This window comes from Pholcus phalangioides, unplaced genomic scaffold, assembly GCF_987345545.1.
Source record: "Pholcus phalangioides strain wild (caught in Gottingen) unplaced genomic scaffold, Ppha-v1.0 ptg000039l_1, whole genome shotgun sequence".
Lineage (NCBI taxonomy): Eukaryota > Metazoa > Arthropoda > Arachnida > Araneae > Pholcidae > Pholcus > Pholcus phalangioides.
The window spans coordinates 29,739,843-29,759,216 of record NW_028301625.1 but is presented as its reverse complement, the minus strand read 5'-3'; the positions used below and the strand labels follow the sequence as shown (position 1 = coordinate 29,759,216).

The 19,374-nt window shown below is 34.9% G+C and overlaps 1 protein-coding gene across 2 annotated transcripts in view; it reads left to right on the top strand.

Moving 5' to 3' along the window:
- Stat92E (Signal transducer and transcription activator Stat92E) overlaps window positions 1–19,374 on the top strand; it is a 193,724-nt gene that overhangs the window by 59,898 nt on the left and 114,452 nt on the right. For both annotated transcript variants that reach the window (XM_089253448.1, XM_089253447.1), the window contains exons 11-13: window positions 1,035–1,082; window positions 5,871–5,958; window positions 18,528–18,569. In XM_089253448.1, the coding sequence (XP_089109574.1) occupies window positions 1,035–1,082; window positions 5,871–5,958; window positions 18,528–18,569 (178 nt within the window). The remainder of the gene's footprint in view (window positions 1–1,034; window positions 1,083–5,870; window positions 5,959–18,527; window positions 18,570–19,374) is intronic.

Sequence of the window (19,374 nt, the reverse complement as noted above, 5' to 3'; positions counted from 1 at the left end):
TTATTTCCCCCCATTGACAGGTGTTAAGAAAGTCAATGCTGTTGCTTCCTTTATAAGCCACAAAGGTGCTATGAAATAAACTCTTCTACAATGTAAAACAGATGAAAATAGCTACACAGTATTGTTTCCCAAACTTTTTTAGACCATGTCTCACCAAAGCATATCTGAAATCCAGATGCCCCCCCCCCCCAATATTTTTTCAGGGCGTACCACTCTACCCCCCCCCCCTCTTCAGTAATTTTTTTTTCTCTAAATGAAAGAATTAGTTTTTGCTTTTTTTTTTTTGCCTCCTTAAATTTTGAAACTAGGGATCTTTGTCCCCACCCCATTTCTGTCTACTTTTACTTAGTCAAAAAAAAGTAGTGGCTCTTATCTCTTAATCAGGGTTCCTCCAAGAGACTTCTGGGGGTCTGTGAGCTTGGATAAAAAAACAATTAATTCATTGTTTTTACATTGCTATACACAGAATATTATTTTTTAAAAGAGTTTGTGGCCATTACTTTTCTTCATTTTAATGAGACAGGGATTCCGTAGACTTTATCTTGCTAGCAAAAATTTTATTTTATAGGGAACAACAAAACATTAACAATCCTTAGTTAAACCCCTTTCACTGAAAAGGGGGGGGGGAAGAAACTATTTAAAAATTTGAACTGATATTAAAAAATATATTCAGAAGGTTCCATGTCTTCATAGAGAAACTCAAATATTGCCCCGCTTAAAAATTAAATTGCCACCTTGTGGGGCGTGTGCCCCACGTTGTGAAATAGGGCTATACAGTGCGAGTTTAAAATTAGAATGTATTTAATTGTTTTAACAATGAAACCACTGAAGGGCTATACAGTGCGAGTTTAAAATTAGAATGTATTTAATTGTTTTAACAATGAAACCAAAAATTACTTGTTAGGTAGGCCTATATTTTTAAGTTTCCATTGATGGTTTTAAGTTTTAATAGTAAATTTTCATTTCATTGGCTGGAATTAAAAATTGTTCATGTTCGAAGCATATTTTTGCACTGATTAATTTTTCTTTTTTAGTGAAACACAAGCTATTGCACTATTGAAAAATGACAAAGTTGGACCTGGGTGAGTTCTGAAATTAATAAGAAAAAGTTAAAAATGCATTGTCTCAGTTATGACAAATTATCTAATGAGAATTCCACATTTGAAATCTCCACTTCAAACCATACTTTAAAAATAAGATTGTGAAGTAAAAATATAACAAAATAAAAGATGTTATGAACTTAGGTTTCAACTTTAAACTTATATAACTAATATTAAATTTATAAATTACACAAAAGGACTAACAAAAAATAGAAAGCAAAAATCAAATGACACTTTAAGGTGTTTTGGATTTTCTTATGAGTTTTTCTAATCATGTGATTTTAAATAGTAGTATCATTAAAGGAAAAACTATCATTCTATTGTCATATTTTGACACTAACAGTTTTTAGACAATATTGTGATATTTTAATTAACGACAATTTTTATTCATTTATTAATTGATAAACTCACAAAACAGGCATATGCCCAATTATAGTGAAGTAAAAAAAAAAAACAAACAGCACGTTGCAGTACAGAAAGGCAAAGAATAATACAAGTATAATAATAAAATTCCATAAATATAATGCAAAAAATATGATATGTACATACATGTTTAGAGTGAAAATTAACTGAACATTGATGGCCTAGTGTGAAAACTGCTTGTTAATTTTTCCCGAAAATAATGTTTTTGTGTCTGTGGAAAGTAGACCTTGTATCTCATCAACCAAACAAAGCACATCATCATTAATACGATTGAATAATCGACGTTTGCGTGTACCCAAAATTCCAAAACAAACACGGCTATACGCGTTTCGGAACTATATGAAGTTCCTTCATGAGTAACAGAAACAAAGAAGAAAGAAAAATATTGAAAAAACTCTTTATAGCAGGAGTTACTCGCTGTTGTAGACAAGAGTCAAATTCAAAATGAACCGGCAACAAAGAGTCTACCAGCAACAAAGAATTTGACTCTTGTCTACAACAGTGAGTAAATCCCGCTATAAGGAGTTTTTTCAATATTTTTCTTTCTTCTTTGTTTCTGCTACTGTTTTGGAATTTTGGGTACACCCAAACGTTGATTATTCAATCGTATTATCAAACCCAAAAGGTAATTCATTTCTACATCATCATTAATAAACATAGTGCCATTTTTTGCTAAAATTTAAAACCTCATAATTCATATAACTGTAAATGCAGTAGTACACACGTTTTTTTGCTTCTCCTGAAAAATTGAAGCAAACTGACAAGGTTTTTACACTATGCCATCGATATGTCTTTTGTTCTTATCTCAAAACATACTATAGGTAAATAAAAAAAAATGTCCTTTCCCCCATCATATTAATGCCTAATCTTATTCATAATACAAATTTTATTTCCATCATATTAATGCCTAATCCTATTCATAATACAAATTTTATTGCAACAGTTTTTACACTGTTCCAATAATAAAATGAGAATTAAAAAATTCAAAACAATACTGTATTTTCATGCTTAAAATAGAGCCTGAACTAGGGTTGGGGTTTCGGACAAGATATTTATGAATTTCACAGTGCAAAACTGTCGATATATCAAAAAAGCAAAAGTATAATATATAAGGAGCAATATATTTATCCTAAATCAATAAAGTTAATATTAAATTTCTGACATTTTATAAATTTTTAACCAGCATAATAATGGCATAGTTTCAAAAGCATCCAGAAATATCAGTTTTATAATCCGCAACAGCAAAGAGAAAAAACATCAAAAAAGCACATGAGAACTTCCACACCTGAGGAGGCGACAAAGAGGAGAATTTTCCAACTTGTTAGTTTGCTATGATGGGACATAGAAGAGATTGAAGTTATGAAGATTGATGCTATTACAGTGAAAACGGATTTGCATTAAAATGTCTGGTACATTCAGGTTGAAGCGCAGAATTTTTACAAAAAAAGAAGAAGCGATAATTGCATTCATGGCAGACTGAGTGATTCATAGCTAAAAGCAGATCTGAACGTTTCGGTAAGACTTCGAATATCAAGAATTTGAAATTTCTTGAAATAAACAAAGCGCGAAAGTCTATTTTGTATGCTTTTAATCCTAATCTTATTGAACGAGTAATATGGATTCCAGATTATGGAAGAATATTCTAGAAACGATCTGTCATACTGCTACAGATTGTTCGTAGTTTTTATGGATGGCTGCAATGAGCTATGGAGCTGTTCTCAATACTACAGAAATCGGTCTAAAAAATTGGGTCTTTGAGTTTCTTGTGGTGTTTTACTTATTTTTATAAAATTGCATCAATCTTTACCATAACAATGAATTCATATACACTTGTGAGAAAGTTTGAGAAAAATTACCAACTCGGAGCTGATTTGTTTTGTCTGTGCACGGAAGGCAGTCTGTAAAGCCATGTCTAAACTCAGCACTCTACCAATACCTCCGGCAACCAGAAAGCCTCCATGTGAAGTTTTGACGTCACTGAAGTCATCCATTTCACCTTTAGCTATTGGGTATAGCAGACTGACGTATGTGAAATATTTACCTTTTTTGTAGTATATTCAATGACTAATGGACGACTTAGGTGACATCACCAGCGGAGGCTTTTTGCTATAGAAGGTGGTCGCTCTACTCAATGCGCAAACACTGGCTTTCCATTGAAACTGCCCCACGCTGTGGGCTAAAACAGGTTAGAGGTCATTCAAGTATTACATCAGCACCGATGAAGGGGGGGGGGGGTTCCGATTTGCTGACTTTTGATGACAAGGGGGGGAAGGGGTGTTTGGATGATACTTACGTCATCAACCACCCTTTATGAAAATATGAAATATTCTTAATGGCATCTTATTCGGCCAAAAACAGAAAACCCTTTCTATAGTTATTCGGCACCTGAACTAGCATTCCACCTATTGATAAGTCCCCTACAGAGCCATTTTAACGATCTCTAAATGTTTCCGGGCTGCTTGAGTGCTCTGGAACTGTGCCCTGCATCACTCAAGTGATCTGTAATTATGCCACGGATCATTTAAGTAATCTGGGAATGTTCTGCGGGTAACTTGAGTGATGTAGAACCACACTGGGGACCACTTAAATGCTCTAAAACTGTGGCACATGTCACTCAAGGGATCTCTAAATGTGCCACGGATTGTTTAAGTGTTCTGTAATTGTGTCGCGGGTTACTTAGGTGATCTTTGAATATGAAAGTGATCTTTGAGACCTATTTCAGTGATCTGAAAATGTGCCACGAGCCACTTAAATGATCTGGAATTACGCCACGGGTCATTTAAGCGATTTGTAAATGTGCTACTAAATTCATTTTTACAAAATTGGGTTTGAAGGGGCAATCCACATCAGATAACCTTCAGGGCCACATTTTGTCTGCAGGTCAAGGGTTTACTTGGCATGGCTTAAAGAGTGGGTCGCAATGAATTTTTTTAAGATAAATTTTCAGTTCTTACCCTTTAAATAGCATTGAAGTTAACAAATCAATTATAATAAATTAATAACATATAAAGATATTTTCTTTTGAAATTTTAATTTAAAAAATATTTTAAATTATTAAAAAAATATTTTAAATTATTAAAAAACTTTTTTTAATATTTTTGCATTAAAAATAATTTTTTTCATCTAGGGGGGGGGGGAGGCGCACGAGCCCCCTATTCCCCCTCTTGCGAACATTTCTGATCCCACCATTATGCGTGAAGAGGTAGGAGGCAGTGATGACGAAATTTTTCTGACAAGGGGGGGGGGGAGGAGGGGTGCACAAATGGCTAAAAAATTAGCTTACATAATACTTGAACGGCCCCTTATTGAATGGTTCAGCGTGCCAGGTCCGCACACAGCTTCATTTACATACTGCATGATCAAGCTCGCAGAACTTGTTTTAGAAAGAATTTTTCCATAGGAGCTCTGATACAAAGAAAACGGATGGGGGGTCTAGGTTTGTTAGATGTCCATATGTACAGCTCACAAGGGTATGCAGGTTAGGAGTGCATTGAATATTCATGAATTATTAAGGGATTCTGTGACTTCAAATGGTTGCTTTGAGAGGTGGGGATGAAGGGCTCACGTGGCCTCCTGTTTCCAGTGTCCCTCAGGTGCTGTATTTGATGAACCTTCAACTGAAAATTAAAAAATTTTTGAATGATAATTTTTTATTGTACTATGATTGTTCTCCACCGACCCATGACGAAGCTGAACATACATCACTACTGACGTGCTTTAAGCCAATGTTAGCATGTCTGAACATATGAATTGTAAAGAAGCAGAAAGTTGTTTCTGCATTTTTAAAAAACTTGCTGTTGCGGATTATGAAACTGATATTTCTTGATGCTTTTGAAACAATGTCATTATTATGCTGGTTAAAAATTTATAAAATTTGTCAGAAACTTAATATTAACTTTATTGATTTAGAATAAATATATTGCTCCTTATATATTATACTTTTTGCTTTTTTGATGTATAGACAGTTTTGCACTGTGAAATCCATAAATATCTTGTCTGAAACCCCAACCCTAGTTCAGGCTCTATTTTAAGCATGAAAATACAGTATTGTTTTGAATTTTTTAATTCTGTCTAGACATTCTGTTTGTATAACATGCCTGAATTTTAGGAAAAGGAATCACCACAGTATATCTTTTTTAAAAACCTTGGTTATACCATCCAAGATTGTTTTGAGAAAGACCTCAAAATACAATAACTCTTTTGAATGTAACAGTCACCCACAAAACATTTAAATTTAAACAAAACTTAATACTTTATGAAAAAAATATATTTAATCATTCTTTTATTTATCAAAATATATATATTTTTTGAGATAAAAGCATTTTCTTAGGACAGTTTTTATTCTAGTGAAGCGAGTGGTGAAATATTGAACAATATGGGAACTATGGAGTACCATCAAGCTACACGCCAGCTGAGTGTTAGTTTTAGAAATATGGTAAGATTAAGAAGTTTAATAATTGTTCTTTAGTTTGTGTAATAATCACACGTTAATTCCACAGTTTATGTCTTTATACATATATTAGTTTACATCATATATTACATTTCATACAAAAGTTTATATTGTATATTTAAAGGATCTATTTTAAAATTGATGTTCAGACCTGCCAACTCTCCCGATTTAGGCGGGAGACTCCGGATTTTTCATCCTTTTTACCGCTCTCTGGATTTTGGCAGAAAATTATATTTTACGCGAGCTTTCGCGCTGTTGTGGCATCAATGATTACCGTCGTCGTTGGGGAAAACACCCATAGAGGACAGCAGTAGTCATTTCCATCGAGCAGCCGTAAAAAAAAGTCTGTGAACGCATTTAAGCAACTGGCAAAGATGCGACTTCGTTATCGTAGCGTTTATCGGCAATCATTTATCAGGGGCATGACCTTGGTTGCCAAAATTCCCGTATAATCGTTATTGTATTCCATTAACAGCTGTACAGTAAACACGGTTTTTCGTCCGCAGCTTTGTAATTTGAATTTTTTTAAATCGTTTCTTCCGATTAAACATCTTCAGAAAGAAAATATAAAACTTTACGGTATATACAACTAAATATAAAGCTTTTAAGAATTCATATACCCAAGATTATCAATCACTGATAGCATCCACGAAAGGAAACACGCATACTTTATGAACAGTATGTAGATGCGATTTCTCTATTCTGCATGGAAAGACTGACATGGAATTATATTCTTCTCAGGGGCAATGCAGAACCTGCCTTGGGGGGGGGGGGAAGAATGTAACTTTTTCTTAATTGATTTAAAAAAAAATTTCAATTTTCTTTTATGCACTTTTTTTTTTGATCGATACCCCCCCCCCTCTCTCGGGAGAATCTCCGGATTTCTGGATTTCAAAAGTTGGCACGTCTGGATGTTTTTTTCCCATTGTTAAATCCTACCTATGTACAGTTTTCTCCATATAAATAAAGAAGACACTTCATTCCATCAAAAACATTTGTTATTCAAAAGTTCATTATTTTACTGACTTTCTGGTATTACTATAAAATATTATGCCATCAATTTTCTGTCGCTGTTTATTACTTTACTGTTTATAATTAGATTGTGTGACTGGTATAAATACTTTTAATGCTTTATATTCACATTAAAAGTTTTGATAGAATGTTTGGTGGGAAAAAAAACTGAGGTTAGAGAGAGACATATATGAAATTGTGAAATTTTCTCGCGTCAATTTATAACACATTCTAAATAAAACAAATTGAATCAAGCGAAAAACAATAATTGTCACATAAGTTTGAACTTTCTGTATTAGGTGTTATTGTTGAGATTAGTTAATCAGAGAGAGGTCTTGTTGCATTCTTCCCTATTAGCAACCATGATGTGAAATTTGAGTGACACCAGATTTTAGCATGTTGTGGTATGATCTTTTCCCAGCATTCCAGGAAAAATGAAATTTATTAAGGATCACAGAACATTCCACAAAGACTGATATCAATATTAAGTGAAAAAAAAATTAGCAAATAAAAACAATACTTTTTATACCTTTTTTCTATAATTTGGTAACTTAGTTAAAAATTATTCACTCTTATTGCATTGATTTGGTAATCATTTTCCTTAACATAGAATACATACAATAATTTAACTTTTATTGCATTGAATTTTTTTCCTAGTTGGGTAAGGTTTGTTTTCATAATCTCTACATCTTTATCTTCTTCTATTTTGTTTTTCATTTTTATTTACAAGATCAGTAAAAAATTCTCAAACTACTATTGAGCTTTCATTAGGTAAGGAGCAGATCACCATTTTCTTTATTATTTGCTATCCACTATTCCATAAACCCTTTATTACAGATTTAATGCACATTGTTTTTAATACTTCATTAGCCCTTTATATATATTGTTTTTCCAATCAAACTTCATTTTAGGATATTTTGTAAGATTTTTTTGCATATCAAGGTACCGGGTAATTTCTGAATGTGTTTTGAGTTCTACCTGCAATTCCTTGATTTTTTTTTTTTTTTTTTTTTTGTGCTGCTTATTCTGATCTTGCTCACATGATAAATATAGAAATACTTTGTGATTCTACTTATATCTCCATTTAGCTCATGAAATTTTGCTAGAATTTCAAATTCAAAACCTGTAATACAGCTACAAGAAGGAATATGAAGGAAATGAAAAAAAAAATGTAGCATTTTGGTGAAGGAAAGACCAAAAACAGCCAGCATCAGTTCAACCAATCAACAAACTGATGCTGGTATGACAACTTTGACCATATGTCCTGTTTTTGGTCCCGGTGGCAATTTTTTATTTGGCTTTATTTTAATATGATTAGTAATGAGAGCAAATTTAACTCATTGTTTGGTGGTAATTGGTATTTTTTCCCCCTGAATTCATTATGGCACGTTTTTCCAAAGGGAAAGAATCCCCAAGATTTTATTTCTATTAACAAAATATCTCTTCTAGGTTTTTTAAAATCTTTTATATGTGTTTGGTGTATGGGTTTTTATAAGAAATTTGGTTCTCAGTGTGAAAATCTCACTGATTCTCATTCTTCAAGGTTGAGAGCTAAGAGGGAACTAAAAAGTTCAAATCAGCCAATTTAGTCAATTCTTGGATAAAAGATGAATACTTGATGATAATACTTGAATGGCCCCTTATGTTACACGCTGTATTTTCACTCTCAAAACTGGTACAGGGTAATTTTGGAATGCCTTTTGGGTAAACTACTCGTAATCTGTAACTAACATTTTTCAATCATACTAATCTATCTTACTTTTTTCTGACTAATATAGTGTGTATATGTTACTGCCAAAACTTGAAATCAGCCAGTTCACAAATTGATTTAGCAAAATTTTTAAACAAATCCGAATTTTGATCTTCGGTTAGCTAGTTCATGAAATGGCTGGAGATCCCCAGCATCAAAGTTTGAAAAGAAGAGACATGATCCAGGGGTCATTGCCATTTGGCATATTTTTCATGATTATGTCCACATGAGCTATCGCAAACCATCATATTGCATTCACAGTATGGTAATCTTTTTTTCTCTTTTTAAAATTTGACAGAAAAACTATATATTATTATACAGGGTGTCCTGTAAGTGCTAGCACAGTCTTTATCTCACCAACCGTCCATTGTAGAGATATGATTTCAATTTAAAAAATGCTCAACAGGCATTCAAAAATTACTCTATCACTTTTGAGAGGGAAAATACAGTGTGTAACAAAATAAAAAAATCTAAATTATTATACGGTCCCCCTGTTCTCTAACTTCCAATGAAAAAGTTGTTGCTGTGTCCCTCCTGATGGCAACAAAAAATGTTTCTAAGTGCAATATTCAAATTCTAAAAATGGAGGAAATTTAGGAAAGACCAGTGTTAAATGCGGGTGAAACGATTTTTCTGCATTTGATGCTGTACTTTTCCAAATTTTCTCCGTTTTTTTAATTCTAATATTTCTGTGAATATTGCACTTAGAAACAAGGAATTTTTTTTTGTTGGCATCAGGAGGGACAGCGCAACAACTTTCTAATTGGAAATTAGAGCATGGGGAATATGTAAAAATTTAATTTTTTTATTAGGGCCATTCAAGTATTACGTAAGTAAATTTTTTGCCATTTTTGACCCCCTCCCCTGCTTGTCAGCAAAATTTTGTCATCAGCTCTGCCCTTTTGAATCTTAACACATATTAGTGGGATTAGAGACGTACACAGGAGCATAGGGAGGGCTCGTTCCCCCCCCTCGACGATCAAAAATTTATTTTTTTTAATAAAAAATATTTTCTTTATTGAAATTTCGGAAGAAAATACCTTCATGTTATTATAATCAATTTCTGTGAATTTCAATGTTATTTGAATGGTAAGAACTCAAAGTTTATCTTTAATAAATTCATCACGACCCACCCTCTAAGCCATATAATGATAAATCGTATAGAGGCCCTTGTCCCGCAGACCAAATATGGTCCTGGGGGGGGGGGGTTATCTGATGCTGCCTTCCCTCAAACCTAATTTGGTAAAAATGAACTAAGCGGCACATTTACAGATCGCTCAATTGTCCCGTGGTAATATTCCAGAGCGACCAGTGGCACATTTTCATATCACTTAAATGACCCGGGACACAGTTCTAGAACAATTAAGCGAACCGTGACACATTTATAGATCCCTTGAGTGACTTGTGACATAGTTTTAGAGCACTTAAGTGGCCCCCAGTGCTATTCTACATCACTCAAGTTACCTGCGGCACATTCTCAGATTATTTAAGTGATCTGCGGCATATAATTATGGATTACTTGAGTGATGCGTGGCACAGTTTCACACCAAAGCAGCACGGACACATTTCCAGACCACTTCGATTCACGAAATATTTAGAGATCACTAAAGTGGCTTTGTGTCTCAATAGAGGGAATGTTACTTCAAGTGCCCACAAACTATCGAAAGATTTTTCTAGTTTTTGGCGCACCAAGTAAGATGCCATTAAGAATATTTCATATTTTCATAAAGGGCGGTTGATGACGTAAGCATCATCCAAACCCCCTCCCCCCTTGTCATCAAAAGTCAGCAAATTAGAAACCCCCTCCCTATCGATGTTGACATAATATTTGAATTTCGCCTTATGTTACACGCTGTATTTTCACTGTCAGAACTGGTACAGGGTAATTTTGGAATGCCTGTTGGGTATTTTTCAAACTGAAATCATACCTCTATGGTTGATGAGATAAAGGCTGTGCTAGCACTTACAGGATACCCTGTTTCTCTTTTTTTTTTTTTATCTTGTCACACAGAGCTAATCTAATACAGCTATTATATATAGCCATGTCTCACATGGTGATGAAAAAAAAAAGTAGCACCTATATCAAATCAACTGTCTTACATCAGCACATCGAACGTTGGCCAAGGATCTCCAGCCATTTCGCGAACTGGCTGGTCAAAGCCTGAATCATTTCTGGAAATTGGATGTTGGCCAAAACATTCAGCCAATTCACAAAGTGTCTGCGTTCCGGGGCTTTGGCAGTAGCATATACATACACAGCTTCACCTTTCTTCCTCCAAACAGGTCTGCATGTACAGATACAATAATTGATTTGTATTTCCGGAGGTCTTGTCAAAAATTTTTAACCCCACATAGTTAGGTCAGATATCCAGATGCTAGTGGGAAAATGCAGGAGTAAAACATGACCAGAACCTTTCATGAGATTTTTTTAAGAAAAAAAAAACATGTTTCAAGTAGTAGTATTTTCTATTCTAAAGCCATGGTCTTCATTCTCTTTAAACCTGATTCAAAACTTACCATTAAAAATTTTTTTTTGATTAAATTTTGTTGTATGTCAAAAAAATGATATTTTTGAAACATTAATTAGGGTCGATATCATTACTAAGACCATTACATTATGCACCCTTATACATACCTCAAGTCTTTAACTTGAAAAAAGAATCATTAAAATCGTTTATAATCATTAAAAACAAATGTACGCATATGTTACCCCTGGAGCAAAAAAGATGAACCCAAAAAAAAAAAAAAAAAAATCAACTTTTGAAGATTTTTGTGGCTATTTCAAAGCTGTAGCCCACTCAACAACTATTTTCCAGCCGTTTCGACTTTGAGAAATTCTAATGAATTTTGTATAAATTTTTTTAGTGCAAAAAATAAAAAACTTGAAAATATTTATTTTCTTTCGAAAATGCTGTTAAAAAAAGTTGCATTAGGCACATAGGAATAAAGATTTATCTATACAGGGTGTGTGAAAACTCTACCGCTAAAATGAGAGGGGTGATAGTATACAATTTTTCCAATGGAATCCAGGGTTGAAAACATTTTTTTGTATCACATGCTGACATGCAATTTAAGCAAGCCACTGATGCCAAAAACCAGGAAAAATGATCCCAAAGTAATATTAGGAGTGGTAAGGGAAAAAATATTTCCCCTCACGTTTTAAATTTCAGATTTTTATTACCCTGCAGATTTTCTCGCTTCCTGCTATATATGAGAAATTATGGTACGTACGGCGATCGTTGCTGCAGCAACGATCGCCAGGACTTAGGCCCGTAACGGAGGATGGCATAATGTGTTGCTGTCGGAGGAACTGTGCTAAACGTTTACGAAATGTCCCAGCAAAATACGTAATAAAGCATCCTTAGTCATCTGAACTGCACATTCGGCTTGGTCATTTCCTGCCGGTCTTCGAGGAGCTATGAGCACTCAGCGAATGGCATTTCTCTCTTCATACTCTTCAAAGTTGAAGGGCAGGCCATTGTCAGATACAATAGCATCAAGAATTCCGTGAATGGCAAATATGTCTCGGAGTTCATCTATAGTAGATGCAGCAGTAGTAGAAGGCATTTCTTTCACCTCAATCCACTTGGAGTAGGAATTGATGAGAATCAGGAATTTCTCCGTCCTTGAAACAGTCCAGCAAAGTCGATGTGGATCTGTGACCAGAGGACCCTAGTCACCTCCCATGGGTGCACAGGAGAACGTGGAGGAGCATGTCTCGTCTCTTGACAAGGCGAACAACCAGCAACGTGATTTTTGATATAGTCCATTTGAGCACCATACGTAGCAGCGTTGCCAAGCTTTTCATGTGTTCCACTCCTGGATGAGCGAGAAGAAGCTCACGCAGAACCATTGAACGCTCTGACGTAGGCACCACCACTCGATTTCCCCACAGCAGACAGTTCTAGTGAACTGACAATTTGTTTGGCTTTGAGGAAACTGCTCTGAATTCCGAACCTAATTTTGTGTCTGGCCATCCCCTCAAAACAAAATTTAGTGCCCTCGAAAGAATGGGATCGCGCAAGGTCATTTTTGCTATGTCCCTTGCACTAACCGGATGACACGCCAGATCTTTCATAAAAAGAACCTCTGTGGGTGGCCGAGCCCTAAACTTGGGACTCAGCTGTGGTAGCCTCCTCAAAGTATCTGCATGACCTATCTTTTTTCCTGAACGATGTAGGAGATCAAAATCGTATGCATTTAGCATCAACGACTATCGCAACATTCGTGGAGATATATCAGGGGTAGGTTTTGTCCTACTAAACAATTCCAACAATGGCTGGTGGTCAGTAATAATTAATGATGAACCTATGGCCGTATAGGAAGTGGTGAAATTTTTTGACACCTGATATATAATCGCTAGGGCCTTATCGATTTGTGCATAATTACGCTCAGTAGAACTTAAAGTTCTTGAAGAAAAAGCGATAGGAGCCTCCCCTTTTTATCTGGCATTTGATGACTCAATGCGGCGCCCACCCCAAATGGGGATGCATCACAAGTGAGTATTATGGGTAGAGAGCTATCAAAGGGCACCAAAACACTGAAAGAGATTAGTTTTTTTAGAGCATTTAGAGCGTCTGTGTGAACTTTTTTCTATTCCCACAGTGCATTACTAGCTAATAACCGGTACAATGGTTTTGCAATCGTAGCCTTATTATGAAGGAATTCATGATAAAAATTGATTAACCTCAAAAACGCCTTTAACTGTTGCTTATTAGTAGGAATGGGGCATCCTGAATCGCCTCAATTTTTTTCTCAGAAAGATGAATTCCATTTTTATCTATGCGGAACCCCAAAAAATCCACCTCTGTTACACCAAATAGGCTTTTTTCTTTTCTGGCGCGAAGTCTGGAATTTCGCAGACGAGTTAACACTATTTTCAAATGGGAAGCCAACTCTTCATGCGACCCATCTCTTATGAGAAGGTCATCAAAATACAGGACTACCCACTCAAGCCCTGCAATTATGTCTTCAATAATGCTCTGGAAAAGACCTGGAGCCCTATTAACACAGAATTGTAACCTTTTAACCTTAAAGGCTCCTCTGTGAGTGATGATTGTCTGTGCCACGGCAGATGACTCATCTACAGGCAGTTTGCAAGTACGCCTGTGCAAGATCAATTTTAGCCTAAAATCTGCCTCCCTTTAAGTTCAACAACAAACTATTTATGGAAGGGATCGGATACGGAAAAGCAGTTCCCAAGCCTTCCTCAAAAACTCCCGAAAATTCGACGACAATGCCCTGTACAGGATCGGAAATAGAATTTATGCCACTGAAGACAATACCAAGGGAAGAAAACCACAAACAACCCAATATATTGGAACAGCAGGCATTGGCAATCAAAAGTTTCAACTTTGAATCACAGTTTTTGAACTGAACCTGCACCTCACATTTTCCCACGAGTTTCATTGAATTTTTGAAAATCCGTCAATTTCACAGCAGTACGATACACTTTTGGTCTGTTAGAGCCAAATAAAGATTGCAAAGTATTGAACAAAATAATGGAATAGTGTTAGACTGTTTTCCTTTCTTCCCCCCCCCCCCCCCATGCACGTGCGGGAACCGGTTGTTCCGACGCTATATGCAAATCGGCGGCAGCGTGTTCTCACCCTCGGGAGCACGGATATATAGACTGGTTTTTTCTCTATATGTGAGATGTCTGTTTTTTTTCATGTATGTATGTCGGGATTCGATTGTCTCTCTCTTTTGATTGCCGACCGTATTTTCTGATGAACGTAAATGATCTTTTTTTTGCAACTTTTACAGAATAAAAGTTAGAGTTCAAAATGAACTTCCGATCGTTGTTTTTCTTTCTTCAGCTCAGTCAACATGCTCTTCCCCCAACAAATAGTAAGATCCAGAATCCAGTTCCATCAACGATTTCCCCCCCCCCCCAATATTTCGAACAAATATTTTGTTTGAGAGAATTTGATTTACTGTATTTAAGGAATAATCACATCACACTATTCGGATGAACTATATGAACACCATTTAATTTTTTCAAACTTTGTTTTTGAAATTTATGAGAACTTGATTTTTTACTACATACTTTTTCAATGTTGACCCCGCACGATCTACAATTTACATGTCTGAAATGGCAAATGGCTCGATCATACATTTCGCCACAACCAAAACAAGCCTTTTTGGAATTTTGAATTTTTCCTGCATTTCCACTTTATCCACAAAGCCTGCGTTGCAACCATGAGCGCCCATTTGGGAATGTATCTGTTGAGCTTGTGATGAGGCTAATTCATTGGCCAAGGCCCTAGACACAGTGGTTTCAAGAGTTAATTCTGATTCGGCTTACAACCACTTCTAAATAGCCCCATCCGCAATTCCACAAAGGAATTGATCACGCAATCTTTCTTCCAATGTGGCGTCAAAATCACAATTCCTGGCAAGGCGTCGCAGTTCCGCAAAGTAGTCATTTATCCCTTCTCCGGGTCATTGCATGGGTTTATGATACATAAACCTACAATGACATTCTTTTGGACTGAAAGGATTTTTTAGGGCAGTAATGAGGTCATTGCAAGACTTATCTGCAACTGTAGCCGGCACTATCAGTGAATGAATTATACTCAAGGTCCTTGTACCGCATACCGCGATCAAATTAGCACCTTTTAGCTTGGGTGTATCAATGCAATTTGCCTCTGAAAAGTAAATTAAATTTTCCCTTTAAAGGTCCCATGAAAAAGAACCCAAAATATTCACACATTGATCCTATACATGCCATAATTTCTTCCTCTTCAGACCAGAAAGGAGGGAGACCAAAAAAATGGCCAGAACACCATACCGAATGATCGAAATATCAAATATCCTCTTACCTCCATCGAGCAGCAACACCCATGCTGGAATAGACGAAAAAGTCCACAGAATCGAGCAGCACTACTGGAACAAGTTTGTACGATTGAGCAGCATCACTGGAACAACAAGTTACAAAATCGAGTATCATCACCGGAAAAAAACAGTCTCAGGGATCGAATCACTATCTCGTCACCATGTTTTAAGAAGCGGAAATGCAGTGGTTTAAAATGAATTTATTCAATGGAGCTCAACGTAACTAAACATAAAACAGTTAAGATTAAAACATCACTCATGAGTGCGCAGTGCCATGATATCGAACTGAAGGCAAGATTAAGTGCGTGTGTGCACAGAGGAAATTTTCCTCTATATAGGCAGCCTGCTCATGATCGATGACGTCATGGCGGATTGATATCGGCAGCATCTGATTTACATATCGGATCGCAACAGTAAGGTATCCATAAAATGAAATCATAACAATGACTGACAAACACTAGTGTGAACAATGGCCTTGCATCTCCTTGGAAAGTTTGAGTAAGCCAGGTTTGTATGTTTTTAATTTTAGGCATGATTCCAGATTCTCATCAATAAGACGACAACTCAATTTACTCTTGATAAGGTTCATGCTTGAAAATGATTGTTCGCATGAATGTGTAGATCTGAATAAGGAAAGGACAGCAAACGCTAGTTTTTTCAGCTGATTATATCAGTAAGGAATACTATTCCAGATGTTAAAAATCAACATATCTTTCTTCAGTTTTTCAAAGCAGACCACTTATGATGTGAACGAAGTTCACATTTATTTTTTGCCAATATTTCTATGTCAGCAAAAAGACATTCAAATTTCGAGCTCCACAATTCTTTATTTTTTAAATCTAGCAATTGCATTTCAAAGTTGCCAATGTCAATATTAAAGGGAGAAAAATTTAATTCTGTTACAGTAGCATTAAAAGGTTTTTTAACAAAGGCTAACGTCGCTTTGCTGTTCCTGAAACCTGTTGAGGAAAGCTTCCCTCATATTTAAAAGTGTTGTTTTGAAATAGCAAATGTCAATATCAGAATTATTTTCTTGGCGATGTTTCAACAGGCTTGGAAAGTGAATCGAAGTTTTTCTTTCAAAATCTTGAGCAAAAAGAGATAATTTGTTTTCTCAAATGAAATAACTTCTTCTAACATCGAAAAAATTGTTTCCTTTCCCCTGTAGTTTACGATTAAGCTGATTTACATGAGATGTAACGTTTACCATGAAATAAAATTTTTGGATTCACTGATCGTTCATTAGTTCTGGATAATGAACACCCTTCTCAAGGAGAAATGCTTTAATTTATGTTAATAAGGAAGTGAAACATTTCAAAACGTTTCCTCTTGATAACCAAGGTATCTACTGTTATGCAGCATACTCACTCCCCATTTCAACTAAAAATTCTTTGAACTAGCGATGATTAAGAACTTTAGCTATACTGGAGTTGATAATCTTAATCACCAATTCCATAAAGTGCTTCTTGATGAATGATGCAATGGTAAGTATCTCATGATTAATTTTTTCGTTCAAAATAGCAACAAACCCGTTTCTTACGCCGGTCAAACTTTTTGCTCCATCTGTTGAAATTGAGACAACTTTATCGAGTGGAATATGATGTTTTTCAATGCACTCAATTACAGCATTTGCTATATCCTCTCAGTGTTTGACTTTTGATTGGCAATACAGTCAAACCTTGTTAACGCGTCACCCGGTTAACACGTCACTCCTCTTAACGAGTCACTTTTTGGAAGTCCCAATTGTGGCAGGAATTGGCACAGCTATGGCATACTCTGTTTAACGAGTCACTCCGCTTACTAAGTAATGTTTTTGGTCTCCCCAAGAGTGACTCATTAACGAGGTTTGACTGCATTCCTAAAAGTTTTTCGTTCTTCTTTAGGACCTGTATATTAAATAAATCATACAAAAAACGAAACTTGCACTGTATTTCATTTATGTCGCAAGACTCATCAACTGCTATTGATAAAGCTGAAACCAATTTAAGATCTTCAACTTGCTGGTTGGTTATATTCGAAGACATATTGACTGTTCTATTTTTTCTTTCATTATTTTCCCCTAAAAATCTGATTTTTTGGTTTGGAGTTCAAACTTTTTCCTTTGAAGTGTATTAAATGTCTACATTAGAAACATGTTCAATTATGTCATATGAGAGTGACAGAAAATATTGTACAAAGTTTCTTCATCATTGTAATGTAACCTTATAGGCAACACATAAAATACATATGAATACATAGTTTTTGAATAGTATAAAAACATTATTTTTTGAAAATGTAACTTTTTATCATTGTCTAGGAATGCACGTCAAAATATTTCTTTTTTATATTTCACTTTGGAGTGAAATATCAATCAAATATGAGTGAAATCCTAGGGTTAACAATCATCCTCGCTTGACTTATCAAAAAGTAGGAAACATGTAATATCTTTTAGTCATCTGCTGGCACTTGTAGAAACTTCACGCATAGTTCACAAGTAAAATTCAAATGTTTGAGTTGTTCAAAATATAAAATGTCTTGGAAAAAAAATAAGAAAACCATGTTGCTTTTGAGAGCAACATTGCCAAATAAAAGGTTAAAAAACAGCAAAGAACACGATAAACTCAGTTTTAATGTATTTATAAGAAATTTTGATCAAAAAATATATTTTATCATATTCACACTCTGATAAAATGGGAATAAAAGATATAAAAGCACCTGCATCTTCATAAAAGGAGGCACAATGGGGTAACACACAAAGATATTAATTGGCCAGATGATTGGTAAAACTAGAATAACAATAAAAATTGTACTTTATAATCCCTGCACTTTCTATATAATATGCAGTAAGACACCCCTTCCCCCCCCCCCCAAGATATGTTTTTTTATACTATTAAAAAAAAGAATTGTACGTAATTATTTTTTTACTCTTATGTTTTCTATTTAAGAGTATTTTGATATTTATTTTCCTTCATTACAGCAACTTAGGAAAATTAAAAGAGCTGAAAAAAAGGGCACAGAAGTGAGCTTATTAAATTTTTCTGTTATTAATTTGTGTTAAATATATATGTACGAGATTATGTATGATTTATTTTCTTTCCTGGGGTAAAGCCGGGATTATGCTATAAAAGTTTGATAAGAGATCTTTTACAATACTTTAAAAAACAACTAATGAGACTTGATTACATTTTAGCAAATGTTATCAATGCCCTTATTGGTTGCATTTTTCAAGCTTTTAGTGCAATCCTGGCCTAAAGAAATTTTTTATTTTTATTAATTACATTGATTTAAGAGAAAAAATCCCCTAGATACACTACTATTTCCAGAAGAAAGGACTGAAAAATTTGAAGGAGTATCGCTAGAAATTTTACTTGCAAACTTAGCAAGCAAAAATGAATAGGCTAGCTCCTAGCTTTTACAGCTTCATATGTTTATGTAATGAATTTTAAAAGCAAAACAATGAGAATGCAATGTTCACTGTTGTGTAAACCAGTCACACTTTCATTGTGTGAGAAATAGAGAATGCCTTTGATTTTTTTTTTTATCATTTGAAGGGTTTTTTTCAGTCAAATTGGTTGAATATTGAAGATAAATACTTTCCGTATACATTCAATCACAAAATCACTAAATAAAACTCAAATTTAGGTTTTGATCTTGGTAATGTAGAGCTTTGATTTCCAAATGATGTGTGGGGATTGAGAGACCTTTTACTTTGGGGTTATATGAGATCGACCAGGGTGTGGCATAAGATATTTTGGGAATAAAATTATATCAAAATGTTGGTGCTGTTCTGACATTTATTCACAATTGAAATTGCGTTCTTATAA